General features: G+C 40.7%; 1 protein-coding gene across 1 annotated transcript in view; it reads right to left on the bottom strand.

Annotated features, from left to right (window-relative positions):
• Nucleotides 1-266: 266 nt before the first annotated feature.
• The window catches only part of mosmoa (modulator of smoothened a), a 25247-nt gene continuing 13371 nt past the window's right edge, over nucleotides 267-12142 (bottom strand). The window contains exons 2-3 of the mRNA XM_005734670.1: nucleotides 11155-11367; nucleotides 267-1005 (exon numbers count right to left, since the gene is read on the bottom strand). Of these exons, the coding sequence (XP_005734727.1) occupies nucleotides 821-1005; nucleotides 11155-11367 (398 nt within the window). The 3' untranslated portion in view covers nucleotides 267-820. The remainder of the gene's footprint in view (nucleotides 1006-11154; nucleotides 11368-12142) is intronic.

Raw genomic sequence — 12142 nt, 5'->3', positions numbered from 1 at the left:
ATCCACAGCAGCCCGTGTGTGGCCCCCTGACAGCTGTGACCTCAGCTGCTCACCTCTCCCACACACCTGGGGCTGTGCAAATGTGACAGGAGAGAATAAACCCCACTCTAGAGCCAAGCTTTTGCAATCTCCCACCTCCCCCGAAGGGTTTCCTTCAAGGGTTCAGCTCAGTGAACCTCAGTAACACTCAAACAACTTCAGTGGACAAAGGTGGTGGGGGAGGAAGAAGAAGAAGTAGAAAAAAAGAACACAAATTGTACAACAACAGAAAAAACACAAAACTAAAAATAGCTAAGAGAAGCCAAAAACAGCAACAGGAGCGGTCGTGACGGCGCAGATGATGCTGAGAGCGGCGAGGTGGGGCGGGTGGCTGGAAATCATGTCGAGGAGTGACTTTAGTGGTCCTCAAGAAATGTGCGCCAGCGTTGTGGTCGCGGTTGCCATGACAGCAGCACATTGAGCACCCTTTCCAACAGAACAACAACAGAGAGACACCATTTTTCTTTTTTTTTTCTTCTTTTAAATCAACAGTGGCAGGGTGCTGCAGCAGCCTCGGCTGCCCTCGCACTCCCCCAACCTTTTGCGTCCATGTCCCCTTTAAGTGTTTTGTTCATTTATTCGTCTTTTTAGTCGCTGGGTACTCCACGGTGCTGCGGTCCCTCGCCACATAAGCAGAAACTTCCCCCGTTTCAGGCTTCTGGCCAGAGTTAGTCGTTTTTGATTTTCAGTCATTTTTGCATGTGTGTTTGTTTGTTTTTTTAAATCCCATGACATTTTCAGAGCCTCTCGTGTCAGTCCAGAGGCGACAGCGTTGGAATCCTCAGCCCGGGAGGCAAACTTTGCCTGCAAACAGCAGTCCCACTATGGTGAAGAAGATGGAGAGGACGAACAGCACGTATGAGGAGCCGACCACCGTGTTGTTGGGAAGCTTGTACGGCTGGCCTCCCACCTCGTTGATATAGAAGCCTATTGGGAAGATGAGCGCCGCCATGCAGAACAGGATCACTGGAAGCAAGGGAGGGAGAGAGGAAAAATATTAGTTCCTTAAAAGATGACTCGAATTAATCTGTAGCTTTTCCTCAATGCACTGAAATCTTGTGTGTAAAATAAGCTCTGGGGACAGACTGAACTGATAAATGACACTAAAGGAGTGTCAGCTCTTATTCTAGTCTTTGTTCTCCACAGTGGATTCAGAAAATTAAGCCTAACCTCATCAGCTTGAGCAGAAAGCATAGCCTCAAACTGACTTCAATTTTCGGGAGTTCATTAGTGAGATACAACACCGCCTTTCAAATGGTGTAATTGTCCCTTCAGAAGCAAACAGACCCATGGCATGCAGATAATTCTGCCTTGCATTTTCACAAAGCTGAGAGGCAGAGGCACTCAATTATGTAATGTTAATGTGCGTCATAGATTATACATTAGTCTGACAAGCGTACACTAGCCTGAGTCCAAGCTCGCCCAAACCAAATTTAGTCTCCTGTAGAAATGAGACATTTCTATTTTTAGTTAAATCTTCCTCCGAAGAGGAAACAAAAAGGGCAGCTGCGCAGACATCGCTGAAAATACCCCGAAAACTTCAACATTCAGTTGATGAACAGCAGCTGACTGCAGAAAATCAGAGAAATGAAACACTCAGAGAGAGAGACGTGTTCATGAAAGCAGCAGCTGGAACTTTCTAAAGACAGAAGATTGAAGCAGGCACTGAAAACACTTAAAAGCACATCATATATGACTACAAGGTAAACGCAGCACTACAATCATTAGAGTGAAACTTGACCAAGAAAGTGAAAAAGCCATAACTTATAACTTTTTGGTCACATTTTAATACACTGCTCAAAAAAAATTTAAGGAGACACCTGATCCTCAGCAAACCTCAGAGATGTCCGTCTGTCCAGTGAGGAAGCAGAAACCCTGATTCAGTGCTTACTTATATAAAAAGTATAAGTTCAGGTGACAAAAGGATTTTTTTCCTTCATCTTCAATAAACCTGTGAGGTCATGAGATTACTGAAGAGCGTTTGGGGGACTGACAGTACGGAAAGGCTGGAAACCACTAATGTGCTGTGCATTTATACAGAGTAGCCGCACGCACGCACACAGTAGAGGTTTGTTGTTCACAGATGTGCAGCTCAGCATCAAAATCTTGATAAAATACTGATTAACTTTGTTTGGACTTTGAGTGATGTTCTTAATAAATGTGCAACATTTTCTAAGGAACCATGTCAACGTCCTCGTCCAAACCTTTGTTTAAAAAAAATCCCAGAAATCGTCCTCTTTGCCAGTTATGCTTGCATTCTGCCATCGTTTATATTTAAATAATATTTCTTACAGCACCTGAAGGCAGCATTTTTCCACAGTTAAATGTTTTAGCAAATCTCTAAAAGAAAGCCAGCCAGCAGTAATGGGCTTGATTTAAGCTTTCAAGTTTGTAAAGTTTGTGTGTGAATTATTTGTTGGTAAATCATTAACTTCTTCCCTCGAGCTCAAAATGAATTGACACCATTTCCCAGACTAGCAGAATGTAGCATTGGTTTCAGTAAATGCTCCTCCAAGAACCATAAACAAGCTCTTTATGCCACCTCAGGCTGATTAACACAGTACATTTCTCTACAAGCTTAAAAGGTGCAGATCAGTAATCACATTTTAAGCTTTCTAAACAAGCACATTGCAGCTCCGTTTATACGCTGCAAGTTCAAGTCAAATCCAGAAAAGGGATTTACCAAATTTACAAATGTTAGAAGCTGCGGTGGAAATGACACGTTTGCAGATGTTGTAGTTTTCTGAGACTGCTACTAGATGTTACATGAGAGGTGTGATTTACTAATTGAACCTTTAGTTAGGCACAAAAAACGTGTTCATCAAAGTAGAAAAGATAGTCTTAAGATTTTAAGTTAGAAAAGCAAAAGCAATGCTGAAGGAAACGCCATCGAAGACTAACCAGAACAGAACAAATACACAAAGTTCTCTGCGAAAGAGAAGTTTTCCAAGGCTGAGGTATAGGACAGTAAACTCCACTCCATGTGTTCTTTCTTATCAAAGCCCATCAACTACTTTACCCACAATGCAACTCAACCATAATATAGACCCAAAATAAACCCTCCAAAATGTGCGACAGCAAATACATTAATTGGATTTCATACAAATATTGACACTTTCGTCACTGAATAAAAACCGAGATTAAATTTGTTCTGGGGAGACTAGATCCAATCAGAAGTGTGGAAAGGCAGGACAAGTTTGGAGGTGATCCAATTAGTTCAGCTGACTCTTTTCCTCCCAGTTGAATGAAAATGCGACAAAATGTCAACATTTAGGAGGAAGAGATGAGTAGATGCATTTCACATTTGATGGCAAGGAAAATAAGATGCTTTCTAAACTGTGTGGAGCAACTTTCCCTGGTAAAACACAACAAAGTTTACACTTAGTTGACAAAAACTAAAAGCATTCAGGAGCTTGTAAAACCACATTTAGCAGCAATAGCTTGAAAAAGAAAAAGAAAAACTTTTCTAAATGACTTTATTGGTATCTCACATCATTGTGGAGAAATTCTGGCCCACTCCTTTTACAACGATGCTTCGGTTCATTGAACTCTACAGGCATTTGTTGATGCACGGCTCTCTTCAGGTCCCTCTGCAGCATAAGAATCAGGTTAAAGTCTGGACTTTGACTGAGTCACTGCAACACCTTGTTTCTTTTCTTTTTCAGCCATTCGGTTTTATATTTGCTTTGATATTTGGGATCATTGTGCTGCTGTATGACCTGTGTTGCCCTCTTCTCTTTAGAGAAAAAGGATTTCTTCTGGTAACCCAATTGTGCTGCCATGAATTTTGACATCTAATTGGCCTGTAGAGCAAGATATAGCTCTTGGGGTTTTTTTCTTTCCCCCTTTTTGTTTGGCAGTTTCTCTGAGCAGCTATGAAATGGATGATGATGGCGTAGAGCTGTAGCACTAAGGTTAAAAAATAATAATTACAGAGCCACTTGAAGCACAGTATGACCTTGGGGTGACACTTGCTGGGACAGGGATTTCTGGGAAGATTGTTGACTGTCTTGAATATTTTTCACTTGTGAATCATCTCTCGATGCACAACGATAAACTTCAAATTGTTTCAAAACGGCCTCATAACTCCTCCCAGCATCAGCAGCAATGACGGCTTTCTGTTGGCAATGGCACCTCAATGCTACAGATCTGCAAACAGCCAAAGCTCTCATTTGCTAATGATCAGTTAATCAACTGCATTTATTTCTTGTTAAATGGCGAGAGTGTAATATTACATATACTGTATTTCATCTAAGACCTGCTAAGGACCAGATAATTTTCCTTTTTATATTATTAAACGGCTACATATCGGAGAACTCTGAATTTAATGTCTCAGTGTGTCTTCCAAGTACATGATGTAGAGGTCAGGCCCCTACAGGAGCTCAGCTACCATGGGACATGTTTTTTTTTTCTGTGTTAACCTGGTTTCCTTCTGCAAATCCAATTCCGCTGATTGGTGAGCTCTGACAATCACCATCAAGCCCTGCGGGATCAATTAGCTCGGCGCGTTGACCGCATGCTGGGAATCGCTGCTTTTGCAACAGGCACCATTCTCAATAAACAGTGTGATGTTCTGCTCAACACACAGTGGTCAAGTCAGCGGCTGCAGAGCAAGCACAGCAGAGATCAGGGATGAAGCCATCGTGTGGTTTTATCAAACTATCCAGGAAGTAGGTGAAAAATGGAATAACAAAGCTGTTGCCAATAGCAAAGGTTCCCTTTTCTCTTCCTTCCTTTGAAAGTGTTGTAACTGAAGCTCGAGGTCCAGTTGAGACAACTTATGTAACTCACAGTGACGTTAAGCAGCAAAGCAAACTGTGGTTTTTGAATCCAAATCAATGGCTGTGCAGAATTTGTGGAATAGCTTCAAGTAATTAAAAATAACTGATCTATCAAAGAGCTTTTCACCATTTTTGTGCATTTTTTTTTTCTTTAGATCAACACTTCTTTCTGCACTGCATGAAGCAGCAACACCGCAAACGGAAACTGCATTAGATATCCTTTCCTACATCAGTTCAGAGTGACTTCCTTGTTGTTTAGAAAAAGTTGTGTGTCCGTACTCTAGAAGCCCTGTTGACTTATTGAGGTTATGTCATAGTGACGTGTTGTGAAAGCATAAAGAGCCATTTTCAGATTAGACAGACATTATAGGAGAGAAATGCAATGCTCAAAGCACCCTGAATAGAAATCAATGCCAGACGGCGAAGATGGCAGTTTACCCCGAAGAGCCAATAAGAAATCCGAACTGTGAAATATATGAGCCGGTCCTGCTCTTGCACTGATGTGTGAATACAAGTTCAAAACAGCATTAATTGTGTGGTGACAGGCGTATCAACCCATTACTGTCACAAAGATGCAGATAAGCGGTGGCAGTTTGGCTCACCTGAAAAAGCGGGTGACCATGTGTCACGGAGGTTCGATGCAGCGGTTTGGGTTCGATTCTGACCCAGGGATCTGATGTGTGTCTTCCCCAAAGCTCTAGCCACACTTTCCTATTTAAAAAAAGCTTCACTGTCCAAATAAATAAATAAAAGGGAAAAATGCCCCAAAACATCATGTTGTAAATACAAATTATAATACGTACAGTTTCATCCTTGTGAGCTTTAAAAATTAATGTTTAGAAGGGTTTAAAATAACTGCCTGGAGGCAACACCAAGATAGCTGCCCAGCAACGCTTGCGTTTAAAGATGACTGGGTTACAAGCAGCGTTGTCACAGAACGAGAATTTCATACTTTATACCAATACCCAGAAAAATATTCAATGTCATTTTCTATATCACGGGGTACAGAAGTATAGAAGATTTAGTTTTAAAGTAACTAATTAAAATGATTTACATAATTTCATTTCAGATGGTGGAGGTAAAGTATATTTTAGAACTTACTAATAAACAAATACGTACCTAACGCATCTAAATCATTAAATTATTGCACAAAACGTATTACGGTAAAGTTGTTCTCCACACTCTGGACTCTCTCCTCAGTTCATCTACGGCTTCGGCGCAGATCTGCAGTCCTGGCCGCTTCCCCATGTGTCTGTGACACCAACAAGACTACACCACCAGGACTCTTCCATCCATGAGCTGCAGTCCACTAGCCGAATGCTTATAACATTTGGCTAATGTGGCTATCGGGTAACTGCGAATAGTTAAATGGCTAATGTTAACATGAGCTTTACTGGCCTCTTTAAATTCCTCCTGAAGTATTGTTCAGTGTTAATGACATCAACTACTTCAGCTGTTAGCAAAGGAAGGAGCTGTGTGCTTTGCGTCAAGTGGAGGAGGCACGACAGCAAAGATAGTATCGATATTGTTGCAAATGAGTTTCTTAATGTTAATTTTAGTATCTGAGTCTCAATTTTTTTGGGACAAACCGACTAACAAATTTTAATGTTTCGCTATACAGTTTCCCGAAAAAGAAAAATCTGAGACTTAATTCCTGCAATTCACAGATTAAAGGTTTTACTAGGATGTAGAATATGCATAAAATAACAGACTGACTATAAACTGTTAAAATGAAGCAAAGAGTCTGTTTTTAGATTCTCCTGCAATTTAAATTTCAGACAGTTTAAAGTTTTATACGCTTTATTCTCTTAAGGCAAAGATATAGAAATCCAATAAGTGAGTCGTGCCTATCTGTTTGCCACATTACCCCAAAAATATAATAAAACTAGGAATATTTATGGGTTGGCAACCAAGCTGTAACTGCGCCTGCATTTAATCTAAACAAGATTAACCGAGTGTGACATTCACGCAGGTATTTTACTAACTAATAAACCGGTTTTACAGTGCTGTGCTCCTATTAGCCGTTTTTCATCACGAATAAAAATTCCTGCGTCATCTGATGAGGTTTTACTCATAAACCTACCGGTTTGCTTTCCTCCCGTCTGTTAGCGAGCACAAAAGATCCCAGCAGAGTAAAGTTGCATCACAATTCGAGTTTAGATTCATGCCCACTCATTACTCCGGACATGTGTTTATTCGTGAGGCGAGCTAAAAGGCAGCCAAAAATACACGACTCAGCGTTATACCTGAAAACTTGAGCAAAGTGCACTTCAGTCAGACGCTTCTCTTAAGCGTTTCAACCAGTGACATATGGAGCCTTCAGAGAAGCAGTCATTCTTTGCACTCCAACAAGAGAGCTGCAGCAATTATCCGATTAATTCTTTAGTTGATTGACAGAAAATATCTAAAAACAACCATCAGCTACTTAATCATTTAAGCACCTTTTCTAAAATAGTAAATGCACAATACTTGAGCTTTCAAAGCACTTTCTTTCCACAAGGCTCATTCACCCATTTACACATACTCACCTTTTAACTACACACACACACACACACACACACACACACACACACACACACACACACACACACGTTAATGGATGCATCCTAGAAGCTTCCACAAGGATACTTCAACACATAAGACTGAATGAGAGAGATCGAACCACCACGCTTCCAATTAGCAGAAACCTGCTCAAATGACAAATATGCAGTTTTTCTTTCTTATGGCAACAGAGATTTAGAAAAATTATTTAATCATTAATACAAATACTTGTAAAGAGTAACAGTTACTACATTACTCATGCTACAAGTAGTTATTCTGCCCCCTTGTTCAACTTGCTTAAGCATACATTTTCTTTTCTATAGGATGCTGATTTAATTTTTTAAAATACTATTCAGAATATTATTTTAACATATTTATATTATTTCTGTGAATTCACCGGTGCAGCGTTTTCCCTACATCTGGGGAGAAGTGTCACGGTTTTCATGCTGTAGACTGAAGTGTTAATAAATCCAGACGATCTAATATACAGGTCTAATCTGCAGCAGTAACCACTAACAGCAACTATGAGAGCTGCAGTAACCACTAACAGCAACTATGAGAGCTGCACTTGCTTGTTAGTGTATCACTAAAGAGACCGATGCTGCTCATTAACAGATGACTCTTTGCATCAGAAATGTGACAGATTTAAATAACAAGATACTGCAAAGATAAGTTAGAGGTCATTTAGAAGCAGGCAGCACAAGTTGAGCCAACCAAACAGCAGATAACAAAGATTTCATGCACAGCATATACTCTATATTTCCATTAGTATTCACTCACTCATTAAAATCATTGAATTCAGGTGTTCAAATCAGTTCCATGACCACATGTCTATAAAATCAAGAAGCTAAGCACGCAGACTGCTTCAAAAAACATTCCTGAGAGAATGAGTGTCTCTTATTTTCCAGCGTGGTACCATGATAGGATGCCGCCTGATGGACGAGTCTCACTGCTCGTGTAAACTTTGGTGGAGGGGGGGATTTTGTGTGGTTGTCTTTCCAGGAGTTGGGCTCAGCCCCTTACTTCCAGTGAAAGGAACTCGTAATGTTTCAGCATAACAAGACTTGGTCTCTCAAGTTCATATGTGTGTGAAGACAGATGAGAGAATAATTTTGGCAATATAGTGCATCATCTTTTGGGCTCTAAAAGGATAATTTAGTAGCTCTTTCTGTGAAATGTTTCAGTTGAACTGTTGTATAGGGAGTATAAGCACATGCTAGTTTTTCAGATAGGACTGCCTGAATAAATCAAACCTGAATTTTGATTCCATTAAGCTTGTTTGGTGGTTCTTCCTTCAGCAATCAGATTCTAATAACTTCTTGTGCTCTGCAGTTTTACCCCTGGAAACATGTGTCCACATCAGAAATGCTTCAGTGCTCCACCAGCAGGCATACCACCAGTGTGAGCACTACTGCTTTATGTTGCTGGTAGTCTCTGACTCTCCTGAGTGCTGATGTTTTTGGGTTTTTTTAAAAATTCAGGTCTTTAAACAGTATCTCTTATTGTGCACCAGCAGTAGTCACAGATTACGTTTTAATCAGTTAGACACAACACAATTCAGCTCTGACATTGCAACTCATAAACCTGAATCCCATAAATGTGCAACTACCCAGAGAAGGACCATAAGCAGCAGTTTAACCCCCTTTAAGAATGAACACAAGATTTCCTCAACTCATATATTTGAAACACGACACTGATGCCTTGACTCACTTTTCTCAGGATGGATCACAGATTTTTAATTCAAAATTTGCAGGATCTGGGTGGCTTCTCTTGCAAAACAAACACAATAAAAAAAAAAGGATCAATAGGCTATTTAATAAAGTTGGCATCCATGGAAACCAGTTCAGTGTTAAATCTAGAAGAATGATTCTGTTTAAAGTGGTAAAAAAAAAAGAAGAAGCTGTAAATAGTATCCAAAGAGAGAGAAAAGGCTGCTTTGTTCATTTTCTAACTTCATTAATTAGCGAATGGTTTGCAGTTACTGTTAACGAATCTTCACAATGACATTTTCTATAACTCTGCATCCACTCCACCCCCACAGATGACCTTCATATTTTGGGGGAAAACGCTGCTGGTGTGCACACAGCGATACACAGAGGCGGGCCTGTGCCAGTTACACAAAGCTGTCCATTCAAGTCCCGATGGCCTGGAGCCAGTAACACTACACACTGCCCACCTCCTCTCAACCTTCATCACCTGTTTTGCCCAAAATGAACCAGCCCTGCCTTCTTGCTACCAGCTTCACTTTATTCCTCTCTTTCCATTTGCATCCTTACATGGGCAACAACCTCTCACTTTATGTCTAAAAACAAGATTACTCGCTCAGCTTGCCATCTTTACCATCACACCAGTTTTTTTTCTCACTTAACCCCCCCTCCCCTCCCCTTCTCTCAGCCACATGAAATTATTTTAGACGTCACAGCAAAAATTCAGCAACATCAAGCACTTTTCTCCCCTTTTCATCCACCTTACCCGCTCAAGAGTTACAAGAGAATCCCAGGTAGACCATCAGTCTCTAAAGTGCCAACTAATGGGGGTACTAAAAATAGAAAAAGCGATGTTTTTCTATCACTTCTCCCTCTGTTGCCACAGGCGTAGCTTCATCTCTCAAATAGATCACAAGTCTTTTCCTCCTCCAACCTTTTTTCCCCTCATTTATTTCCTTGCTGGTAAACGTTTTCATGCTTTAAAGCTGAACTAAAAATATACCTCTTGTCTAATATGCCCAGCAGAAGCTGTACAGGGGAAGGGAGGAGGATGGTGTGGAGGGGGGTAACAACTGCTCACAATTGCCATGGCAACGCTCTTACTTTCCTTTGAGTACAGTCGTTAAACAATGACTCGACTGCTTTCATTTTAGCATGTAACACTGTTTTGTGATTAGTGGACAGGCAGTTTGTGCAGCGGGGGGAAAAAAAATAGATAAATAAAATAAAATAAAAAATCGGGATTCTGAAAAGCGGTGATTCATCACATGATCAGGAAAAAAAACGTAAAAATAAAAAATATGAATCTGCAATCGGCCAGGCAGGCAAAAGAAACTTCAATGTTTATGGAGAGAGAAAAAAAAATACAAAGGCTTTCAAACAATTTTTGCAGGGCATTGTGACTTCACATACCACTGCTGCATCTGTACGAGTACGCTCAGGTTTGTCTTTGTCTGACCAATCAAATGCCACCCTCCTACACAGCCTTACAAAACCAGCCCAGACACAGTCAGTACGCGAGATGGAAGTTCTTATCGAATGGTGGAAGCGTACCTTTACAAAAATCATGTCTGGGGGGAAAAAAAAAAAAAAAAAAAAAAGAGGAGCTGCGATTTCAAGGCAAAGAGGGAGATTTAAAAAAATAAAAATGAATAAAAATTGCCGTGGCACATAAGCCACCCACTCAGGTACCAGACAAACTGCATTACTCAATATCGGCTTCAGGGAGAAAGCATAATCGACAAGAATGCAACAAAATAAAAAATAAAATAATTCTCATAAATGTGCAAATGCAACAAAACACACACACACGCCCACACGCAGGTCCTCGCATCACTCTGAAAAACACAAACTGACTGATATCCTGTGCGTAGCCTCGGATGTTTCTGTTGCCGTGCACATTATCACACATGTAAATGAGGATGTGCAAGACTCGGCTAAAACCAAATTTCCACATCGATTTAACCTAACCTCCTCCCATTTTATTATTCACTGCTCTGCATAGATGCATAAATATACTGACGTGGTGTGGTGAAGGGGAATTTCTAAAGGTCGTCTCATCAGTTTCAGGGAAAATGTTCACTTACTGCCAGTGAAGGCGATCCAGCGGGCATATTTGGTGGCTTCTCTGCGCCAGTGTGATGCCACCAGCAGTCCACAGGTGACTGTGAGGGAGATGATGCCCATGATGATGAAGAACAGTGTGGTGACCCACTCTGGGGGCAGCCTTGGTGGGATGCAAGTCCGGTCTCGTCCGTGGATCGTTTGACATTGCCGGACCAGTCCGACCGTGAGGGCTCCTGCAGAAAGACGACGAGGGTCAGTGAAGCAGACATTTTAAGTCGCCCTCCTCACACAAATAAATAAATTAAATGAAACAAAAGTATTTGCCGTTTTCAGATGATCTGCATCAGGACTCTTAACGAATCCAAAAATATATTACAAAGCTATGGGAGGGGGAAAGGTTTCAGCTCCACTGCTAATCACTCGCACAGCAGGGTTGCAGTTAGGAGGGAGACAGAGACACACTGCAGACTTCAATTCCCACTTCCAGCATAAAGAGGATGTAATCTGTAAATAAGCCAACAGGAAATTACAGCTACTGTCATTCACATACAGCAATAAATGATAAATGATGTGGAAACCTGACCTCACAGACCCACTAAGTCCTGATTCAGACTTCTGTGGTGAATCTTCATAGAGGCTATGGTATAAGCTATAGAAGTGGATGATACATCAAACTGGCATTTAGTTACATTGACAGCACAGGGTTTCAGAGAGGTTTGCAGTTAGTAGAGGTGGGTGGATTGACAAATATCGATAGTGCCAATGCTGGTATCTGTATTGGATCGATACTAGTGCAAGAGGATCTGTTTCAAAATACACAAAAAGCTGAAAGGTGTTTTGTTGTATTAACTAATTATTGTGGAAAGCAAAAATTATTTTGATTTAGTAATCATTAAAATATGCTCAGAATTTGCAAATTGATGACAATTCATCTCATTAATCAAGACACTTCTCCCCCCTACATATAGGAGTAGGGATGGGTACCGGTTCTGACATAAACGGTAGTAA

Source organism: Pundamilia nyererei, unplaced genomic scaffold (assembly GCF_000239375.1).
Source record: "Pundamilia nyererei isolate P.nyererei 1_Seehausen unplaced genomic scaffold, PunNye1.0 scaffold00059, whole genome shotgun sequence".
NCBI lineage: Eukaryota > Metazoa > Chordata > Actinopteri > Cichliformes > Cichlidae > Pundamilia > Pundamilia nyererei.
The sequence above is the reverse complement of the archived record's forward strand: the minus strand, read 5'-3'. Positions and strand labels throughout refer to the sequence as shown.